The sequence below is a fragment of the Hemiscyllium ocellatum genome, chromosome 4 (genome assembly GCF_020745735.1).
Source record: "Hemiscyllium ocellatum isolate sHemOce1 chromosome 4, sHemOce1.pat.X.cur, whole genome shotgun sequence".
Taxonomy (NCBI): Eukaryota; Metazoa; Chordata; class Chondrichthyes; order Orectolobiformes; family Hemiscylliidae; genus Hemiscyllium; species Hemiscyllium ocellatum.
The window spans coordinates 140,665,406-140,678,308 of NC_083404.1; the positions used below are offsets into that span (position 1 = coordinate 140,665,406).

Genomic DNA, 12,903 nt, shown 5'->3' on the forward strand with positions numbered 1-12,903 from the left:
CAATCAGATTGCCTAAGGCAAGAAGTTCTCAATGTGCAAGACTGCATAATAATCAAAACAGTAACTCTAGTCAAATGACAGTCTGACTTGACTACAGTTCTTTAACTTGTAACATCAAACCAACTCAGGAAAATGTTACTTTTCTCTGCATTGAGAGAAATCACTTTGCACCTTTTTTTTTCAAATTGAAATAATCCAAATTCCAACATGACCAACTTCTAGAAGTGTAGTGTTTCATTCAAATTTGTTTTTAGCATATTCTAATAACTTTCTTGCATGCTAAAAATACTAGACTGGAAGTCAGTCACTGTAGGATTTTTTTTGTTCACTAGCAATGGCCTGTTTAACCCACTGGACATGCCCATCAAGCAGGATTGATTTTACTGAGTTGCAAACATTCATATTGCACTTTAACTACATCTGACTACTTCTCTGAATTAGCTTTTCTCCTTTTTTTTTTTAAGCTATGTATAATGCATGCAAGGATGTTCAGTCCCCATCCAGTAATGACAAAGCTCTGGGACTGCTTTGTGGAAAAGATGTAGAGGAGTGCAATGCGACCAACTGGATTCAATATATGTGTAGCACAAGTAATGCACAGACTCCTTTCAACATTATTCCCATTTTCAGTGGTAAGTCTTTAGCATTTAATTAAATGATTTATCATAGTCTTCCAGGATATAATGGCTAATTTGTCAAGTTTTCTGTGCAGTTGAAAATATAATGCATAGCCTAATAGTTTAAAAGCATTTGTATTCTAACAAATGTTAACATTACACCTGTTCAGACTAGCTTAGGAATGGTTTGGTTCACAGGGTGTTAAAGCCATCTGTGTTCTAATTGAACTTTACACAAGTTCACCTTCTCATGATTTGCCTGTGGCAGAATGGATGAGTCACTTAATTCTAGAGCAATCCCCCTTTATTGTAGAGCTTTGCAACTGTCTAAATCTTGCTGCTCAGTAATAGTACTGTCAAGACTGTCTCTGGCTTTGATGTTCATTATTACAATGGACAGATATAATTGTAGTACTGAAAACATCACTTTTTTTTTTCTCCTTGGTAGATCTTCCAATTGGAAGAATGATCCCCATGAGTAATGAAACTAAAGGCTGCAATGAGACATTGGATGATGGTTCTCCAGCATGCAGTTGCCAAGACTGTTCACTGGTTTGTGGCCCAAAACCAGTTCCCCCACCATTACCTATCCCATGGACCATTTTTGGTTTAGATGCTATGGCTGTTATAATGTGGATCTCCTATCTGATCTTCTTGTCTATCTTTGGGGGAGCAGTTATTGGCATGTCTTATTGCAGGTAACAACTTTCACTAAACCTACTGTAATTTCAAGTTTAAAGGTTTTTCTACTGTCTAATACCTTGCAATTAATATGCCTATAGGAAAAGTCACATGATGACAGAATATACACCAATCAGTGATCCTAGTGCAAATCACTTGGTTAACGTGCACAATGATTTAGGTAGGTTACTCATAATTGAAAATCGGTTGCAATCTGTCAGCTATAAGACATTGAAGTTGACCAATTTATTCTAGCTCTAAATGATTTTTGTACACCATATGGATTAAGTAGCTTGCTTCTATTGGATCTTCAATTAAACATCACCCAAATAAAGGGGTGTCCAGGTGTACTTAGACTCACCACCTATTCTGTTCTCTCATCAGATATTTCTTGCTGTGAACAGCTTGGTGCAAAATCTGAAGCTCTCCTGCGTGACCTGTTCACAAAGTGGGGGTCCTTCTGTGTGAGAAAACCTTTCCTAGTTATTGTGGTGACCATTTTTGCTGTGGGAGTCTGCAGCTCTGGTTTAGTATACATGAAAATAACTACTGATCCAGTTGAAATCTGGTCTGCCCCATCCAGCCAAGCTCGCAAGGAAAAGTATTATTTTGATACCCACTTTGGACCCTTCTTCCGCACAGAGCAGCTAATTATTACAGCTCCAAATAGTTCCTGGACCATTTACTCTCCTTATCCATCTGGGTCAGATGTGCCATTTGGCCCTCCACTGGACAAAGACATCCTGCATCAGGTTTGTTCTCTAGAATCGGCTGTTTTAGTGCACTAAGTTAAGGAACTGCAACTTGATAATGAGAAGCTCTGCTTCTATTTGAGATAGAAGTGCCACGTGACAGTGAGGCAAGGAATAGGGAGAGTGTGCAGTTGAACACGTGGCTGCAAGGATGGTGTAGGAGGGAGGGCTTCAGGTATTTGGACAATTGGACTGCATTCTGGGGAAGGTGGGACCTGTACCAACAGGACCGGTTGCACCTGAACCAGAAGGGCACCAATATCCTGGGGGGTAGGTTTGCTAGCACTCTTTGGGGGGGTTTAAACTAATTTGGCAGGGGGATGGGATCCGGACTTGTAGTCCAGCAAGTAAGCTAGCTGTTTGTCAGGATGTCCAAGAATGTAGGGAGGCTGTGGAGAAGGTAGCACTGACGGAATACCTGCAGACACAGATAAGCTCAAGTGCGTATACTTCAACGCAAGGAGTATCCGAAATAAGGTGGGTGAACTTAAGGCATGGATCGGTACCTGGGACTACGATGTTGTGGCCATCATGGAAATGTGGATAGATGAGGGATAGGAATGGTTGTTGGAGGTTCCTGGTTACAGATGTTTCAGTAAGTGATGGGCTTGTTAGTGGGTGACCATTTTGGTGATGGTGACCACAATTCTGTGACTTTCACCTTTGGTCATGGAGAGAGAGGTGCACACAACAGGGTAGATTTTACAATTTGGGGGGGGAAAAAAGGGAAATTACGATGCTGTAAGACAGGATTTGAGGAGCATAAGTTGGGAGCATAGGCTGTCGGAAGGATGTGGTGGAAATGTGGAACTTTTTCAAGGAGCAGATACGACGTGTCCTTGATATGTATGTACCTATCAGGCAGGAAAGAAATGGTCATGTGAGGGAGCCTTGGTTGACAAGGGAGGTTGAATGTCTAGTAAAGAGGAAGGAGGCTTACATAAGGTTGAGGAAACAGGGTTCAGACAGGGCAGTGGAGGGATACAGGATAGCCAGAAGGGACCTGAAGAAAGGGATTAGAGCTAAGAGGGCATGAAAAATCCTTGGCGGAGAAGATCGAGGATAACCCCAAGGCATTTTATGCATATGTGAGAAACCATGAGAATGACGAGAACGAGGGTAGGTTTGATCAAGGACAGTAGTGGGAGATTGTGTATTCGATCAGAAGAGATAGGAGAGGTCTTGAATGAGTACTTCTCAGTATTTACGAACGAGAGGGACCGTATTGTCGAAGAGGAGAGTGTGAAACGGACTGGTAAGCTAGAAGAGATCCTTGTTAGGAAGGAAGATGTGTTGGACACTTTGAACAACTTGAGGATAGACAAATCCCCCAGGCCTGACAGGATATATCCTAGGATTATGTGGGAAGCAAGAGAGGAAATTGCAGTACCGTTGGCAATGATCTTTTCGTCTTCACTGTCAACGGGGGTGGTACCAGGGGACTAGAGAGTAGCGAATGTTGTGCCCCTGATCAAAAAAGGAATAGGGATAACCCTGGGAATTACAGGCCAGTTAGTCTTTCTTCGGTGGTAGGCAAAGTAATGGAAAGGGTACTGAGGGATAGGATTTGAGTATCTGGAAAGACACTGCTTGATTAGGGACAGCCAGCACGGATTTGTGAAGGGTAGGTCTTGCCTTTACAAGTCTTATTGAATTCTTTGAGGTGACCAAGCATGTGGATGAGGGTAGAGCAGTGGATGTAGTGTACATGGATTTTAGTAAGGCATTTGATAAGGTTCCCCATGGTAGGCTTATGCGGAAAGTCAGGAGGCATGGGATAGAGGGAAATTTGGCCAATTGGATAGAAAACTGGCTAACCGGTCGAAGTCAGTCAGAGTGGTGGTAGATGGTAAATATTCAGCCTGGAGCCCAGTTACAAGTGGAGTTCCACAGGGATCAGTTCTGGGTCCTCTGCTGTTTGTAATTTTTATTAATGACTTGGATGAGGGAGTCTAAGGGTGGGTCAGTAAATTTGCAGACAATACGAAGATTGGTGGAGTTGTGGACAGTGAGGAGGGCTGTTATCGGCTGCAAAGGGACTTAGATATGATGCAGAGCTGGGCTGAGTGGCAGATGGAGTTCAACCCTGCCAAGTGAGGTTGTCCATTTTGGAAGAACAAATAATAATGCGGAATACAGGGTTAACAGTAGGGTTCTTAGGTGGAGGAACAGAGGGATCTTGGGGTCTATGTACATAGATCTTTGAAAGTTGCCACTCAGGTGGATAGAGCTTGTAAGAAGGCCTATGGTGTATTAGCGTTCATTAGCAGAGGGATTGAATTCAAGAGTCGTGAAGTGATGTTGCAGCTGTACAGGACTTTGGTTAGGCCACATTTGGAGTACTGTGTGCAGTTCTGGTCGCCTCACTTTTGGAAAGATGTGGAAGCTTTGGAGAGGGTGCAGAGAAGATTTACCAGGATGTTGCCTGGAATGGAGAATAGGTCGTACGAGGATAGGTTGAGAGTTCTCGGCCTTTTCTCGTTGGAACGGCGAAGGATGAGGGGTGACTTGATAGAGGTTTATAAGATGATTAGAGGAATAGATAGAGTAGACAGTCAAACTTTTTCCCCGGGTACAACAGTGTTACAAGGGACATAAATTTAAGGTGAAGGGTGGAAGGTATAGGGGAGATGTCAGTGGTGGGGACATGGAATGCACTGCCTGTGGGAGTGGAAGAGTCAGAATCATTGGCGACCTTTAAGCGGCAATTGGATAGGTACATGGGTGGGTGCTCATCTAGGATAGATATTTGGCACAACATAGTGGGCCAAAGGGCTTGTTCTGTTCTATAGCTTTATCCCACTCAACTCCATGAAGGGTTGATAACCAGAATGGATGAATGTTTATCACTGAGACTAATCTGGAAGTATCTGAGGAATTTTCTGTTTGGAAAGGGATGGCATTCTCTATGTAGAGAATACAATTGACATTTTTCATCTAGAAGTATGAATAGAAGTCAATGGAGCTCCATAAACCTGTTCTATTTCAAATGTGGCTGATCTGCCTTTTATCTCCAACTATATATTTCTTCCAGAATTCCCTCAACAGATTTATGCAAAGAAATCTAAAATACACTGAACTTGGACAACTCTCTAGGCTAGGTATTCAGAGTCCCTATTTCTTCCTAAAATGGCTTGTGGTTTTGTTTTTCTAAACTTCCCAAAACTGGTGGTGAATAGAGGGATGCTACCTCTATCACTATACATGTGGTTCTCAAACACTGCCAAGATAGGTTCAACAAGTTGGCTAAACTTTTTGAAATCTAGCCATGCTGAAATCCTTCTGACACAGCACAGAAGGACCATCTGTTGTATCCATGCTGGTTCTAGGATTGTTCAATACTGTTCTTCCCACCTCTCCTCATACCCTGTCTCCACATGCACTTGTTAGTATTCAAAATGTAGAGACATTCCAGATCTGGTCTGTGCTTTACAAATTCAGCAATGTTCTATATAGCAGGGCAAGTTTCTGGGCACAATGACAAACTAAACATTTCTATAAGTTGAGCCTTCTTTCCAATTAAGACCAATGTCTGTCTTTTTTAGGTACTTGATTTACAGAATGCTATTCAAGACTTGGAAGCTTATTACAAGAATGAAACGGTGAAGCTGAAGGACATCTGCTTGGCACCTTTGGCTCCATATAATAATAACTGTACCATCCTGAGTGTCCTGAACTATTACCAAAACAGTCATGCTGTCCTTGATCATTCTATTGGTGATGAATTTTATACATATGCTGACTACCATAGCCACTTTCTGTATTGCACTAGGTATGTGACAACTAACTGGCTAGAATCTCTTTGCACACTTTCTTCCCACCTCTTTCCTTCCACGACTTGGAGCTATAACATAGATTATGTACTTTGTAATGGGGAGAGATGAGCAAAATTTTACAAGTCATAATGTCACAGTTGACAACATGAATTTGGGAATTGCCAAAGATGCTGGTTGCCCTATCCACTTAGGATGTGTATCCCTAAAACAGAACTAGGTCCCATAACCTTTAACTTGGTAACAGGAAAACAAGAATATTGAAGAAAATTCAAGGACCAGTGTGATGCCTGAATATCCTTGTACTAAATCTGTCAATCACATGGCTGTTGTAATACAAAAAATGCAGATGCTAGTAATGAAGTTGAGCAGAATCTGTAGAGAGTGTTAATGTTGGCTCTGGTGACCCTTCAGTTTTAATACCTATCGGAATCTAAATTAACTGAATTGATCGAAAACATTTTAAAATAAAAACAAGGGCACTAGTTTAACTGGACTCCAAAAATTAACTACTGTCCAACCTGTTTTCCCAGCTGTCTGCAGCAGAACCTACTGCCCAGGAACTGAGATTTGAACACCTTTCACAAGCAGTCCTCTCCTAGGTTGGTGTGCTGGCCTAGGTGTAACCCAAGAACCAATGGGGTTGCTTCCACTTGTGGCAGATTTGCAATTGGAAATGCATCCAAAATTGTCCATCTTGCTGTGCCAATTTTTTCCTTTTGCAATGGTTCAATTTTTTTGAACTGTCAATTATCTAAACTACCAGACTCTACTGCAAGAATGCAGTAAACATTCAAACTGCTATTGTTTAAACAAACCTTGCTAGTGTAATCCCTGATGACAAGGGTCTTTTGTGAACTCTAAACAGCCAGTTAACACGACTACAATTATGGTTAGTTTTGCCACAACCTAGTTTAGAAATGTGGCATTCCTTTGGTTATCCAACACTTGGTCTGCTTCTGTACAGTAGCATGACCCTTTAATCCAACTCTCCCATGCCAACCAAGTTTCCAAACTAAACCTGTCCCACACCTAAACTGAGCCATATCCCTTACATTTCCTATTCATGTACCCATCCAAATGTTTTAAATGTAGCTATAATTTTGCAACATCTGCCAATGCCTCTGGCCACTCATTCCACATACAAACAACCACTAGAAGAAATTGTCCCTTTAAAAATATTTTCCCTACCCTAGGGAAAGGACCTACACATTCCTTCAACTCTCCTAACCTGCACATCTTTCCTCTCCCCAGAGGAAACCATGCAAACTCCAGTCATCTGGGTCCCTATACCATCCTGCTTTGTTTAACCAAGATGAAGACCTCCCTTATCCCAATTAAACTCGGTCTGCACTCAGCTCACTGACCCAGATGATCAAGATCCCTTTCGTACTCCTGAAATAACTTCTTTCCACTAGATGACCTTTTGTCACTTGCAAAATTTCTGACCATGTCTTGTAACTACATGTCAAAACATTTCTAATGTACACCAGTGGATATACCACCTTTTGTGGGGATAGGCAAAATGTTAACAAAGCCCCAAGTAAATCTAATCAAACTAATTGAATAGAGGGTGCAGGAGCATATACAAATACCATATACAAATGGATTTCCTGTGCTTTGTCCCAGCAGGATGTGGGGATGTGGGGATGGGTAAAGTTAACGGTGGCATTGGCTTAAACAGCTGACAATACTTTGTTTACTGTTGCTACAAAGCTTTTTTATGCAAGAGGAAGAAGCCTATTGAAATAAAATCCAACTCTTTAATTTTTGTTTAAAACAGGGCACCAGCTTCACTAAATGATACAACTATGCTTCATGATCCTTGTTTGGGCACATTTGGTGGACCAATATTTCCATGGCTGGTTCTAGGTGGATATAATGGTAAGCTAGTCATTAGGTGGAGAAAGTTTCTGATCCTTGTTCAATTGTTTTACTTGTGTTTTCAGGTCAGGCTCTTTAAAAAAGGCAGTTTGTATTTCACTAGTGAAACAACACTTGGTTTGGAGTTTAATCAGCAACCATGATTAGTGCAAGTACTGATTTGAGCAGTAAATATTTTTCCTTAAGGGATTGTTAGCCAATGTTGGGCTTCCGGTCCTGTCACCTGACCACAGAACTCAATGCAACACTTGTAGCCTGGTTTAAACCTTAATTTCCATAGCAAATGGAATAAAATGCTTGACCTTCAGTGAACTGAGTTTCCCCAAATCAATCTGTAGTTGCCATCTGACAGGAGATCACCACTACAGTTTGGGTATTCCTTTTTTTTTTCTCTCAAGAATGGACACCCCTCTACCTTTCCAAGCACCCCAAAGGCACCACTTAATCACTCACTATCATTGTTTGAGACTGTATGGTTCCATGCAGATTGAGTGAATTAGGCAAGAATATAAAGTATAAGCTATGAGCTTATTCTTGCCCACTAAATTGAGCTAAGATACCAGTTTTGTGAAAATAAATATAGATGCCTAGCTAGATCTAAATATTTATCAATGCATTCAAAATTTAAAGGCTAGGAGGAAAGTTTGTTAACTTGGCTTCTCTCTCAACACCCACCAAGCTTTGTTTATTTCAAATTGTGGTTGTGGGAGTCAAATGAACAATGCTTCCAACATTAAGCTGAATACAGCTTAGTTAGGCTAAAGACTGAAATGATATTTTTGACTTCACAGGTGATGATTATAACAATGCCACAGCACTAGTAATCACTTTTCCTGTAAATAATTATCATAATGACACTGAGAAACTGAACAAAGCACTGGCTTGGGAGAAGGCGTAAGTAACCTTTAATCTCTATGCATATCATTTTAAAGACCAACCAGACTGATTTTATTTTTTGAATAACATGCAAATCATGCAATAGAAGGCTTATAAACAGGCCTGTTCACAAGAATAAGTGAGTATCCTAAGGTACTAGTTTGGCCTCAGCAGCTTTATATTTCTGGAAACTATTGGGAAAGATGCTGATTGAAAGCTTTGAAACAGTTGAAAGATTTACTAAAATATTAGGGGAGGCATTTCCATTATGAAAGATTAGAAAGTGGGATGGCCCCCTACTTGGCAAGGGAAGCACATGGAAGAATTCAAAATCCATGGGTTTCATCTGAGTAAAGGTTTCCTGAAATTACCTGAGTAGTAAAATCAACATCCACTACCTTCAGTGGGCAGTTGGGATCTTGAATCCATCCCTTGGTGGAGGCAGGTGCAATCGAGCCATTCAAAAGGGCATTTGTTTTAAAATTGCTAACAGGCAAGCTGGTAGGCAGAATGTCCAAGAACAGCACTGGGTGAGATACTTGGAGAGTTAAGACACAGATCCCTCTGCACTGAAAACCCTATATATTGACCATACACTTTAGTAAATACTAAAGATTTGTTTCTGGAATCATCTGAAGCACTAGATTGCCCAAATGACTATCTTGTTTTTTCCAGATTTATTGATTTTCTGAAAGCTTACAATGACTCAAACTTGACAATTGCATTCTCAACTGAACGGAGCATTGAAGATGAGATTAATCGGGAGAGTAACAGTGATATCAATACCATTATCATTAGCTATGCAATCATGTTCTTGTACATCTCCATTGCTCTGGGACACATCAGAAGCTGCTGGACTTTCATGGTGGGTATAGACAAAGGTCTGAAATGGTAGAAAGATTTGAGGCAATCTGTCTAGAATACAGAACATGCTTTAGCCCACTAAGATTGCCAACAGATGTGCCTTTCTAAAGGAAATATTTGCCTCCAGACATAATCCCTTTGTTCCCTACCCCTTCATATATTTAAGGTAGCTGTTGTATCTGCTGGTAGCACATTCCAGCCAGTTGCCACTTTTAAAATAAAACCAGCCATTCATCTATCTTTAATGTCCCTTTTTTACTTTTTTAAAAAAACTTGGGTAAAAGACACCAACATTTTATGCATGCCTTTTATGTAAACATTTTAGCAGGTCCCCCTCAACACAAGGGAAAGTTTGCCCAATCTGTCATGGCTAATACCATCCAATCAAGGCAACATCTTGGTCACGTTTCTGTACACCTAAAGCCTCCATGGAGCAGAACCATATGCCACTTTCCAAATATAGCTTAATGTTCTATATATCAACAAATGAGTTGGCTCAGTGGTTAGCACTGCTGCCTCACAGCACCAGGGACTCTAGTCCAATTCTAGCCTCTAGCAATTGTCTCTGTAGTTTGCATGTTCTCCCAGTGTCTGCCTGGGTTTCCTTGAAGACCTAATCATGTTAGCTGAATTGTTCAGGATATGTAGGCTAGGTGCATTCAAGGATAAATGTAGAGTAGGGGAATGGGTCTGGGTGGGTCCCTCTGAGGAGGGACCATATGGCCTTTCCCTACACTGTAGGGATGCTAATAACTTGCAACTTATAATACACCAACATGCCATATGCTTTCTTGACTACCTTTTATGAATTTGTCACTTTAGGAACTCAGTAAATATATTTATCTTTTTATCCAGATTAAATTCCATTGGTCACTCCTCCACTCCAGTCTATTTAGCCTCTGGCAACTCCACAGCTCTCCAGTCTTGAACATAATCCAGAAATGTACAAATCAGACCACCTAGATTTTCTGCCATCACCTATACATAGTCTCAGCACTTTTTTTTTTTCTCTGCAGAATGCCACTGGTCACCTTTTTTTTTGTCAGAAAAACACTTTGACCAAGCCAGGTCTGTATCAATTTTACAAGTTCACTACAGATCCCTTCTGACTCCATGCTTTTATTAGCTTGCTGTAAGGAACCTTGTCAACAGCCTTGTTAAAGTCTGTGTAGACAATATTGCCTTGTCACTTCCTCCACTCCAGTTGAGTACAAAGTCATGCTGCCTATTTGCTAAGCCCATTTTCCTAAATGTGAGTAACTCCTACCCCTAAGGAAACTGAAGATTCTTAACACCAAGGCTCATCAGCCTGTGATTTCATGGATTTCCTTTTATCTTAAAGCAGAGATACAATATTAGCTAGTCTCCCTGTTCCTAGAGGATCCACCAATTTATACAAGGCCCCAGTACAGCGGATTCCTTTTTTTTAAGCAGTAAGTCTCCAGCCCTTGTGTTCCCCTCAATGACCAGGATTAGCTAAGTGCTTAATGTTTGACCTGTGCCTTAACTTGTATAATTCCGGTAAAGGCTTGTTTCTGGATTCAAAATTGTTTTAATATTGTAGCCTCCAGACTTTTTAAAAGCAAAATCACTGAGCAACATAGTATGCACAAAGCATTATCTTTCCATCTTAAGGAATGGCAACACTTGTGGCAAAAAAGGCTTCCAATCTGCATAGGCTGACAGCATAATTGTTCATTTCCACAAATGCTATCACTTGTAAATACCAATGAAAAAATAGTACAATGCTGTAGGTATATGAAACAATGTTTATGTTACAAATGACTTGCTGTTTTCAATATCTCTTTAGGTGGATTCCAAGATTTCACTGGGAATTGCTGGTATTGTGATTGTCCTAAGTTCTGTGGCCTGTTCTCTTGGTATCTTCAGTTATGCTGGCATTCCCCTCACACTGATTGTGATTGAAGTCATCCCCTTTTTGGTGTTGGCAGTTGGTGTAGACAATATCTTTATCATCGTCCAGACATTTCGGGTACTGTTTCTATTCTCATGCTTAGTGTCTTCACTGCAGTCACTTGCATGTATGCATGAAGTATCATTTCCTTCCCCTCATCCAGAGAGACACACGTTTACAGAATGAGTCCATTGACCAACAGATTGGTAGAGTTTTGGGAGAAGTTGCACCAAGTATATTCCTCTCGGCTTTCTCTGAGACAGTGGCCTTCTTTCTGGGTATGTGATATACTGAAATCACTTCAATATTTTTAACCTTAACTGGGTAAAGGGGAAATGCTACATAGGGTTTTCTGTAACTTAAATTGATATTTCATAAAATTAATGTGCCTAATATAACCAGTCACACTTACTGTAGAAGTGCTAGAGTGTAATGAAGAGATATTTCCAGAGTGGATCTATGGGCAGGAAGCTTTTTAGAATTCATACTAATGTGTATTCAAACTTTTTAGGTTCTTTATCAACAATGCCAGCAGTCCGCACCTTCTCCCTCTTTGCAGGGATGGCTGTATTTATAGATTTCATCCTGCAGATAACCTGCTTTGTAAGTCTCTTTGGGTTGGATGTCCAGCGCCAAGAGGTGAGTTGTCTGAATACTGGATTAAGTCCTGGTTAGCTTCATCTTTTACTTTTTTGTTTAACATTGGCAGACTTTTTTATTAGGATAAAATTCCTATTCTGACAACTCCTTCATGTTTTTTTTTCTGTACTTTAATCCATCCTCTTTCCCTCTTCCCCAGCCCCTGCAACAGGCTTCACCTCTAATTCTGACCACACACACTAAACCTGCTGGTATTGCTAGCTGGAACTTGTATCTATTACCGATCCATAATTCTCCCTGGAGGTGCTGGTGAGCTGCATCATGAACCACCAGACCTCATCAAAAATCCTGGGAGCCCCCAACATTACAAGTAGTCAAACAGTGATTTATTTCCAAATCTGTAATTTTTAGGAATTTTTTTTAGGTTATGGTGTTCATGCACATCTACTGTGCTTAACCTTTTTTTGAACAAGGTCACTGGCTTGCTATATCGTACATTTTTTTTTTTTGAATGGCTTCTCCCCTCCCCTCTCCTCTTCCCTTTTTTTTCTGTCCTCGTCCTCGTCCTCCATTAACTTGTTACCTTTACTTTCTGACCATAACCACTTAAGCTTGCCTCTCTTTGCATATGATGTAGATGTCAGTATTCTCACATAATAAAGTCACTGCCACTATTTACAGAGTAATCGTATGGATATTGTGTGCTGTGTGAAAAAACAAGAAAATGTTGATGGTCATTCAGAGGAACTTCTTTTCAGTGTCTTCAAACACACATATGCACCATCTCTATTAACCAGCTGGGTGCGGCCTGTTGTAGTAAGTACTCAATCTTGGATTCTACCTTTGTAAATTTCATTCTACAGCTTTTTCACTGTGCAATAAGTAGCATACCTATAGTCCATAAATATGGGAGGAATCTGGACTCTGAAGGGTGACAAAGG

The 12,903-nt window shown here is 40.6% G+C and overlaps 1 protein-coding gene across 1 annotated transcript in view; it reads left to right on the plus strand.

Moving 5' to 3' along the window:
* The window catches only part of npc1 (Niemann-Pick disease, type C1), a 38,876-nt gene that overhangs the window by 14,542 nt on the left and 11,431 nt on the right, over positions 1 to 12,903 (plus strand). Inside the window, exons 5-16 of the mRNA XM_060823919.1 lie at positions 465 to 632; positions 1,066 to 1,315; positions 1,400 to 1,479; positions 1,683 to 2,050; positions 5,596 to 5,822; positions 7,607 to 7,707; positions 8,499 to 8,601; positions 9,259 to 9,448; positions 11,258 to 11,440; positions 11,526 to 11,640; positions 11,874 to 12,001; positions 12,644 to 12,778. Of these exons, the coding sequence (XP_060679902.1) occupies positions 465 to 632; positions 1,066 to 1,315; positions 1,400 to 1,479; positions 1,683 to 2,050; positions 5,596 to 5,822; positions 7,607 to 7,707; positions 8,499 to 8,601; positions 9,259 to 9,448; positions 11,258 to 11,440; positions 11,526 to 11,640; positions 11,874 to 12,001; positions 12,644 to 12,778 (2,048 nt within the window). The remainder of the gene's footprint in view (positions 1 to 464; positions 633 to 1,065; positions 1,316 to 1,399; positions 1,480 to 1,682; positions 2,051 to 5,595; positions 5,823 to 7,606; positions 7,708 to 8,498; positions 8,602 to 9,258; positions 9,449 to 11,257; positions 11,441 to 11,525; positions 11,641 to 11,873; positions 12,002 to 12,643; positions 12,779 to 12,903) is intronic.